We start from the raw sequence: 9,554 nt of genomic DNA, 5'->3' as shown, positions 1-9,554 counted from the left end.
AGGGAGGGTCCAGGTGCCCAGAGAAAGGGAAAAATCCTTAAAGACCCAGGTGCTACTTGCCCACGAAGGTCCAGCAAGGTGTCATCTTCTCTTGATCCCAGATCCCCATCAGCCCCCCTCCTTTGTTTCTGACCCTTGAGAGCTAATTACACCAGTGCCCCGTGCACAGGAAGGCTGTCTCCTCCACCACCCCTCCAGGGCAGGTATTTTTTTTTCAACTTTGCATCCCTGATGGTAGCAGTGCTTTTAAAAAGAACTAGGAATCAGAAAGAGAAGTCCTATGTAAGTGAAAAAGAGGCACATCTTTCCAGTGTTTGAACCAGTGAGAAATCCCCGTTCAACTTTGGGCAAGACAGAAATGAGCTTAAGCCGAATGAATTGAGGCCAGACACGAACGGTTCGCACCCTAATAAAGAGGTCAGCTAGTGAGCACAGCCTTTTCTTAACACATGCATGGAGTGTTAACACTTAAGAGAAGGAAGAGACACTGTCATCTAGGAGTGACTGGTGCTGGGGTGGTGGCTTGAAGATGGAACCTCCTCAGAGGTAACAGCCAAGAATAGGTGGCCACATGGGACTCTGTTTAGCCTGAGGATATCAGAGGGACTCTTTCATAGGGTCCGCTCAACCCATCAAGACACACATCCACCCCCTGCACCAGGGTGCCCGAGAAGATAGGAATGTAGATTTTAATCACTGAGTTGCCGCTGTTGTCCCAAGTGCAATTAGTCCATCCTTTGTGGATTTTGATGCCACAGTGTGAATCAGGCTTCAGACAAACACTCTGGAGCTGTGGGTGACCAAAGGGCCAGCCCTCTGGTAGAGAGGGGGGGCAGAAAGAGAAATAGAGTGAGGAGCCTGCTCCTTCCCATCAAGAACCCTGAGAGGCATGGGTCCTTCCCGGCCAAGGCTGCTGACCCGGGCCTGTCCATGTGAACCTGACTTCCTTCCCAATCCGGCTGTGTCTGGCTCCAGGGCCAGTTCTCGCTGAGTAGATGAGGTCTCGGGCGGGCCCACAGCTGACCGCCAAATGGGGAAAGGATGTAGACTGAGGCAGAGGAGAGGGGTTTGCAACCCTTCTCCAATTTCCATCCCATGAGACCCTCAAACTAGCTCAGAGCTGGGGAAAGGACAGTGATAGTGGCCATCCTCTGGGTCAGGCCTGCCCTGCCTACCTCCCCCTCTAGAGACGGGGAATGGAGAGGCTATCAGGGGGCAGCAGGCACACCTGCACATGGCACTGCCTGAGCAGCAGGTGAGGACTCTCCCCAGAGGTCAGCTGAGCTCCAACCTGGGGCTGTGGACTAATCAGGACTTCTTATAGTTTCCCAAGATCGGTAGGGTTTGGAGGTGGCCAGAGGTCACTTACAGCCCCAGGGCCTGACCTCACTGGCTGCTGACAGGACCTGGGAAGTAGCCCAAACTGCTTTGATGAGACTATTCCTCTTGTCAAGAGTGGAGTGATCCGGTCCAGGGCAAAGGCGCTGGGCACCCTTGGCTAGGAGTCAGAGACACACAGCGCTTCCACCGCATCACTCAGACCCTGATTGACGCCCCCCACGGCCAGGAGGCAGGTCTTGATGACGATGCTGGAGCAGGCACAGCGGGGCGTGGGCATGGCGGGGAGGACCTCCCACTTGTTCTTGCCTGGATGGAATGCCTCTGCCGTCTCCAGGACAGTGGGCTGGTTCCCTAAAAGGGCCGAGGGAACTGGACCTTACAAAGGAGTCCAGCCACCAGTCCATGCCCCACCGCCACCCCACCTCCCTCTGGAACCCACAAGCAGAAGCTAAGCAACATCACCTTCCTTGGCTGCATAATTGCTCCTTCTCTACCCTGGGCCAGTAGATTTGGGGCCAAAAGACAGCCACTTTGCCCCACTGACTGTCTCTGTCTTTTTATCTCAAGACTAAGCTTTCTTTCTTCACCCCCTGATTTACAGAAGTTTCTAGACACTACTGCCTCTCTTCTGCCTTTTACTAAAAAGCTGCCCACATGGCCTAGCTCCCGTCAAGTTCCTTGCATGCATGGGTAAAGTGGGAGGGAGTCTGCCCACACTGAGTGAACTCTGGGTGCCTGCAAGCCCTTCTGTCCATCTCTCTCGCCTCTTCATGTTGGGGTCCCACCTTCAAGACACCACTAATCTCTGGGAGGGGTGATACAGCAAATCCTGAATTCATTACAATAATTTATTCAATCAGATTGCTTTCCTATTCCATGATGGACCTGGGTATCCAGGGAGAAGAGACGGCAGAGAAAGAGGACCAAGCTGATCCCCACCACACTTAGGTCTCCAGTCATTCCTGGATAGGCCCCAGGGATCCACGCTCAGCAAGCTTGTGTTACGTAGTTAGCAGCATGTCCCTCATGCTTTCTGGGCCTCAGTTTCCCCTGTATAAGAGGACAGAAAGACCACATGGGGGGCCCACACGTGGACACATGAAGTCCAGGCTGGAAGGAAGGGAGTGTTTTGAATTTTTTGGAATAAAGTGGTAAATCAGGCAGGCTGTGTCCAAGGAGCCAGTACCTTCTCTTGCCCATGCAGAGTGCCAAGGGTCCCCCAAGCACCAGAAGCACAGTACCAACCTGTGAAGCTCATTCCTTACCGAGTCCTCCAGCCACTATGACCCGTCCACTCAGGGAGCCGGCCACAAAGTCTGCCCGCCGCTTCTTGAGGAAGAACGAGCGCTCCATCTTTAGCCATCCCCCTACAGGCCATGGATGACAGCAGGGTAGAGGGAGAGAATTAGGTGCCGGCCACGCCTACCAAATACACACGAAAACATGCACCAGATAGCACTGGCCCCGGCCAGCCGGTCCACTCCACCTACCGTGTGTGCTCAGAGCATATCCTACGCCTCCTGCTGTTTGGAAGAATACTGTCCATGGCCTCCACCCTCTCCCACTCTTGCTACAGTCCAGGCAACCTCAATGCCCGACAATGCATCACCCCGGTTCTTCCTCTGTTCCCACAGGCTCTAAGCCAGAGAGGAAGTTAACTAGAGGCAGTGAGCGTAGGAGTCAGGATCCTCCTGTTTCTCCACCAGGAAAAAGCCGGAAAAAGCTTCCCCAACCCTCACCTGGATCTACGTGGATGTTGTAAGAAGAGACAAAAGGTTTTGATATAAATAACCAACCAATCAAAACGAGCTTTGCCTGGATGAAAGATTTTGATCGCCAAAGTAGTCCTGGGTGAAGAACAGTGTTCAGACCTCTGTCACCCTGCTGGGGGATGGATGGGATGAGGGTAACGTAGGGGGAATGGGCCCCAGGGAGATGGGCAGCCAGGGGCTGGTGGGCAGCCAGCGGCTGGCGCCCAGCTCACCCTGTTCTGTGTCGAACACGTCCATGCTCCGGAGGAACTTGGGCTGCCGGTAGAGCCGCCCCTGCCGCAGTCCTCCCAGGCTGTACAAGCGGTCATCCAGGGTCACAAAGCTGGAGAAGGCCCGCTTACAGGGAATGCTGGGGAACTTGGTCCAGGAGCGAGTCTCGATGTCAAAGACCTCGAAGGCATTGACCGCATACTTGGACTGTCGTCCCCCTGAGCAGGGTGGGGCAGGGGGTGGGATTGGGCAGAAGAGTAAGTCCCCAAGGACAGGGCCTGGGTTTCCTCTTGCTACCCAATCACACAGGGAGCCCCCTGAGGGGTAGGGCAGTGTGAATACCCCTGAGTAGCAAGGAGATGCTAAGCACACAGGCACTGCTTCCTGTGGGAACTGACCCAAGGGAGCACGGGAGGGACAGATGTGGGACACATAACCTGTCCTTACCCAGCACGTAGATCTTGGAGCCTCGGAGGAAAGAGGTGGCAGCGTATCTCGGGGTGGGCATGGGTGCTAGTGACACCCACATGTCCTTGAGCATGTCATAGTGTTGGAGGTGGTTGTGGGGGCGGAGGTCCAGGCCCATCCCGCCTGCTGCGTACACTCGGTAATCTAAGGAGAAAGGCCATGCACAGCCCCTGGCTCAGCAACCAGACCCTACGAGGCCGGCCCACACTTGTCGCCTACCATGGTCAGGTTCTGTGAACACCTTGAATGGCAGCACTGAGGCCCAGGCCAGTTTCCTGACCACGGTTCTGCCAGGGTGGGGCTGATGGATCATTGAAAGTCGCTGTCACAGTTGAGTCCAGGTCTTCCTGAAGCCAGCGCAGGCCTGCATGCCTTAGCCTTCCTTGGTGTCCAGCCTTTGGCTAAACCTGGAACACCAGGCCTTACACAGGGGTCGACCATGGTGCTGTCTAGGCCTGGAAGCCCTCCTCAGGCCGTGTCCCCTCCCTTCTTCTCCCTCCTGGGCAGCCAGAGGGGATGCCAAAGAGGACTGTTCCCCTGAGGCCCTCCAGCAGTGGCCTGTTCCTCAGGCACTCCCAGAATGGAACTCTCTAGACCCAGCAGCAGCCTTCAGAAATGAGGCCGGCCTTGCGGGACACTGGCCTGCTGCTGGTTCTTTCTGTGTCTGTCACCCGCATGCGGGAATGCCATCTTCCTTCACACACTGGGAGGCTTGTGGGCTGCAGGGGACATCCTACACTAAACCAGCTTAGGCTAGGGGTACATGAGGGTGATGCTCTGGGGAGAAAACTGGCTCCTTTAAGAAATCCTGCCTGGGCAGTGAGCTGGGCACTCTGAGGAGTGAGTCCTCTCCCATTTTCTACTGCTCTTGGCTGTAGGCAGCCTTTCCAGGCACTTGCCTGACACACTGCATCAGAGAACCTGGGGAAGGTGTCCGTGTTTCCCTGGGTCTCACCCCAGCACCTCCTTGTCAGGGACCCAGTTCCCCTCCCCAGTAGCCAGACCTCACTGCTTCCGGCTCTAAGAGGCTTTCTCTCTCAAAGGTATTACAGGGATGAGCATTATTTTTCTCCTGCTTTCTAATCTTAATGAAAAATTACCAAAAAAACCCCAACCCTAGCCTGAGGTCAGGGGATGGGGCCTGCTAATGGGGACTTTCCCTTTCATAAGCTCAGCCTCTCCCATCCCTGTCACCTGAAACACACCTCCAGCTGAGAAGCCTCCATCCACTCCACACCACCCATCTTGTACCCAAATCTTACCCATCCTTCAGATTCCCCTGGGTGTCCCTGAACTGCAAGGCTGAGCTGAGAGTACCAGCTCCGTGTCTCCCATGGCATCTGCTCCACCCCATTCACCATCACTGTTAAAATAATCTTTGTTTCTCCCAATACATGGTTAGAGAACTTGTTTATCTGTGGCCCCAGCATGTGGCACAATGCCTGATGCACAGGCATGTAAACGTTTGTTAAACTAACTGTTGAACCCATTCAGTGTCATAGTTAAGAGCATAGCCTCCATCAACACTAGCTGCTTAACCTTGGGCAAGGTATTTAACCTCTTTGGGCCCATTACTTTTCTCTAAAATGAGGATGATAATAGCATTTACCTCATTGTGTTGGTTGGGAGGATCCAAGGGGCTAATATGAATAAAGCACTTACTGTGAGGACTCAGTAAATGTTAGTTGTTAGTCTTTCAGCACCACTACTGAGGCCTGGGGATACAGGAGTGCCTTTGCCCTCTTTATCTCCAAAGGCTTCCATGCCTTCCGTCCTTCTTACTAAGAATTCATGGAGGCCCCACTGGCCACTCTGCCCTGAGGGATTCCAGGTTAGAGTTTCTCCCTGGTCACCTTCATTGGTTAGATCCTGGCTCCTGAAGGCAGGGACCAGATCTTCTGCCTCTTTGCTTTCTCCTTGGGACCTAGAGACAGAACAGAGCAGGTGCTCACGAAGTAGTGGTTCCTGATATATAGTAGACCCAACAGGCTGCTGGGATGGTTTTGCAAGAGTGGGAGGGAAGCTTGCATCCCACTAAAGCTGTTTAATTCTCACTTGGGGTCTCCTAATTCCTACTGGACCATTTCCCATAAAACCCTTTGTGTTTTAGCAAAAGAACATTTGGAGTCCCCTCTGTACTCTGGGCTGTACCAGGCCCAAAGAGAAGGAAATTCGGGGCTTTGAGAGAGTGAAATGAGAATCATAAAACTGTGTGGTCAGCACATGCATGCCCTGAGAACTTAGTGAGTCTGGGCAAGATGCTGCAGGAGCACAACCTTCAGAAACATTCTGGCCTCTGTTCAGGGTGCCTCTGAGATTAGAAGGCAGAGGGGGAGGTTGAGGGTGGGCAGAAGGCCCTGGCATCAGGTCCCAAAGCTCGACCAGTGGGCCCTGATGATGGTACAAGGATGGAGTGAACATCCCCAGGACCCCACATATGTGCCTGGAGGTGGTCACACCTACAGGGCAGGTTTCAGGCCATGGGGTATTGCAGGTGGGAGGTTGCATCCTTCTGCTGAATGGAGGGTCTGCAGAGACATTGCTCTAAATCTCGGGCTCTCCCCTCTGGACCCACCTGTCCAGCCTGCTGGGAGGGGACTGATGGAGTGGAGCTCTGGCAGTACATAGAACTGCTAGACACTTCACCTACTGAGTCTGTTTCCCATCTGTAAAATAAGGCCTGTGGATCTCTAGTTTTGGCATCTATTGTAAGGATCGGATGGGATCCCGAATGTGGGCCCCAACTCAGTGTTGTCCCCCACCCCTTTCCCCATGGTCCCCCACTCCCTTCTCTCCCGTCCTCAGCCCTAGACCCACTCGCCTTTGGCCGTGACAGAAATGCCCATGGCAGCCTCACGCAGCACGCTCCTCTTCTTCCACTTGCCCTCATCGATGCTGTACATCTCCACGACCTTCAGGGGCAGCTGATTGGTGCCCACACCGCCGATCACCATGATCCGCTTGCCCAGGGCGGTGACGGCCACCCCGGCCCGAGCTGTGGGCAGGGGGGGCAGGGCAGTCCACTGGTCGGCCTCGGGGGAATACACCTCGAAGCAGTCCATGGGGACACCGTTGTCGTCACATCCCCCGATGGCATAGACCTGCCCCCCGGTCTCCAGCAGGGAGCAATAGACCCGGCGGCTGGGCAGTGGCGCCAGGCGCTTCCACTGGAAGTCCTTGACGTTTGGCACCTCCATGGCAGGGCCGGGGGCCCCACCCCCCGCGGCCCCGCGCCCGCGGAGCGCCAGGGCGCCGGGGGAGGTGCTAGTCCGGGGGTCCGCCGGCTAATCCGCGCCCCCTCGCGCCGCCTCCATCGCGCTCGGGTCCGCCGGCTCCCAGCCGACACCGAGCACGGACCCCGACGCCGGCCGGCGCCTCACTGTCCCTCCAGGCTCAGCGGTCCGGCGGCGTCCACGCACGGCCCTGCGCAAGGAGCGGGGCAAATCAAGGGCAGTCGAGGCCACGCGCCCTCGCGTCCCCGCGCGGGCGGGCTCCCAGCCCCCCGCCAACTTTAAAAGGAAGACGCGGCGGACGCGGCGCCACCGCGCGGCGGCATCCCGCTCCGCACCGCTTTGTCCCCAGCCCAGCCCCGCGGGCTTCTCGGGGTCCGGGCGCCGGGCTACCTCCCCGCGTAGCAAAGAGTTACCATCTTTGGGGGCCGACGCCTCTCGCCCCCCAGCACCCCCTCCCCGCGACCTCGCCCCCGCGCCACTCACGCAGCCAGGCCGGAGCAGCGCGGCGCTGGGCGCAGACAACGCATTCCCCGAGAGCGGGGCCCCCCACGCGGCGGGGAGCAGAGGAGAGGGCCCTCTGTCCTTCCCGAGGCGGCCCTCCGCGGTCAGACATGCAGACGAGGAGGATGAATGAGCAGCAGGAAGGAAAAGCCGAGCCGCCCGCAGGGAGGAGGCGGGCGGGCCCGCTCCGCGCACGGCCCCACCCGCAGTCGCCGCACCTGTGCAGGAATCCGCGTGCGTCCGGCGGCGGAGCAAGCGGCGACCTCTTTACATAAGCCCTGGCAGCGCCCGGCCCGCGGGCCCCGGCGGAGACGCTCACCGTGTCTACAGGGTCAGGGAAAGGGGGGCACTACAGCCAAGTACCCAGATGACAGGGACCAGACTCCCTCCAGCGTGGGGGAGGGCGGTTTGTGAGTGTTTGTTTTGGATGAGGAGGCGGAGAGTCCAATTACCCAGTTTATCTACAGTACACAGACCCAGTTCGTGACAGGCTGGCTCAATAGCTTTGCTGTGGGGGAGGTATTATAAAATGGCTTAACCTAATAGAAACAAGCTATGTGGGTGTGACACACGCAGACCTGTCACGGGGGGGTGGGGCAGGGATCCAAACATAACATATGCAGACCCGCACGCATAGGCGTAACTTACACGTGACCTGACTCCCGGCCCACCTTCCCTCTCCCCCCCCCACCGGCCCTGGAAATAGATACATTCACTGAGGAACTGACAAGTGCACAGATATGTGGACACATAACCAGAGACTCCCACACAGATTGACATACAGGTGGTCTTTCCCTCCTCCACCCCTGCTTCACACACCTTGGGAAGGGAAAACCTGGTTATTCAATCTTGGCCCTCCACATCAGCTCATAGCACTTGCCAAATAATTATTCCAAGCCATTCTCCAATAGCCTTTTCAGGACAGTAGTCCCCAGTAACAAAGCTGCCCATGACACGGGTGGGCCACCTTGTCTGATGGACTGCAGGCCTATGGGGGCCTCCTACCTAGTTCCCTTGACTATAGCCAAGTCTTGAAACACTCAGGTGTGGGAGTTGGACAGACCTGAGTGTGAATTCTGGCTCTGAAATCATTTAACTACTCTGAGCCTAAATTTTCTTCTATTATTTTAGTTAACCTTTTTATTTTGAGATAAATTGTGGATTCACATGCAGTTGTTAAGAAAAAACACCTTTCACCCAGTTTCCCTCGATAGTAACATCTTACAACACTTTTGGCCCAGTAATATCACAACGGGGATATGGAAATTGATGAGAGAAGAACATTACCAGTCCCCCTCTCCCTGCCTCCCTGCAGCGTAATCCAGTGGCGGTTCATCGAGTTGTTCCGCATGTCAGTGGTTCACTCCTTTTCATTTCTGAGTAGCATTCTGTAGTATGGATACATCCTTGCAGGTTTTCGTGAAGATTACATGAAATAGTATTTGTAAAGTGCTCAGCTCAGCTTCTGACACATAGCAAGGGCCTGGGAAATTACTGTTAACACCATTACTACTGTCAGCAAAACTAAGAAACGGGAGGGCTGAGAACAAGCATAAGCATAAACATTTTGCCCCTCACAACCCGAGATAGGCTCATCCTGGGAGCTTGAGTTCTTGGCTTAGAAAGTCCACTGTTTTTAGCTGAGTTCTCTGTACTTACAAAGTGAGCACCTTTAGGAACCTTCACAGAGGAAGACTGTGTTCTGTTTTCTGTGTTTGGCAAGAACTCATAAATTCCGAAGGAATGTGGTCTGAATTAATGAAGCTTCATGGGCAACATCAAACATTTCTCTTTTCCCAGGGATCGCAGTCTGACCAGAGACTCCACTTGAACCACACTCACAAAATCAGCACGGGGTGATCAGGAAGACTGAAAGTCATCGACCCTCCTCAAAGGGACGTGCTGGGGTCCTCTTCAGCCCCCTTTGCCTGCAGAGCCTTCTACCAGAGCAGTGAGGCCAGGCTTCTTGTGCCCCTACCCACCCAGCTGGGTGGCTTGATGAGCAGATATACAGAGTTCCTACTACTTT

At 55.4% G+C, this 9,554-nt stretch overlaps 1 protein-coding gene across 4 annotated transcripts; it reads right to left on the bottom strand.

Annotated features, from left to right (window-relative positions):
• Positions 1 to 426: 426 nt before the first annotated feature.
• Positions 427 to 7,900, bottom strand: KLHDC8A (kelch domain containing 8A). Of its 4 annotated transcripts, none has more exons than XM_073217065.1 (6): positions 7,744 to 7,900; positions 6,613 to 7,214; positions 3,771 to 3,935; positions 3,326 to 3,541; positions 2,607 to 2,708; positions 427 to 1,692 (listed from the first exon to the last, which is right to left on the bottom strand). In XM_073217065.1, the coding sequence occupies exons 2-6, from the start codon at positions 6,986 to 6,988 to the stop codon at positions 1,499 to 1,501; spliced, it is 1,053 nt and encodes a 350-aa protein (XP_073073166.1). In that variant the 5' UTR covers positions 6,989 to 7,214; positions 7,744 to 7,900; the 3' UTR covers positions 427 to 1,498. The 4 variants fall into 4 exon arrangements, with proteins under 4 accessions (XP_073073166.1, XP_073073168.1, XP_017519132.1 ...); XM_073217067.1 differs by lacking the exon at positions 7,744 to 7,900 and adding an exon at positions 7,508 to 7,736 and having other exon boundaries at positions 6,613 to 6,786; XM_017663643.3 differs by lacking the exon at positions 7,744 to 7,900 and adding an exon at positions 7,508 to 7,647.
• Between the last annotated feature and the right edge of the window lie 1,654 nt (positions 7,901 to 9,554).

Source organism: Manis javanica, chromosome 11, assembly GCF_040802235.1.
Source record: "Manis javanica isolate MJ-LG chromosome 11, MJ_LKY, whole genome shotgun sequence".
Taxonomy (NCBI): domain Eukaryota; kingdom Metazoa; phylum Chordata; class Mammalia; order Pholidota; family Manidae; genus Manis; species Manis javanica.
Note: the sequence above shows the minus strand (reverse complement) of the source record. Positions and strands in the feature narration are given on the sequence as shown.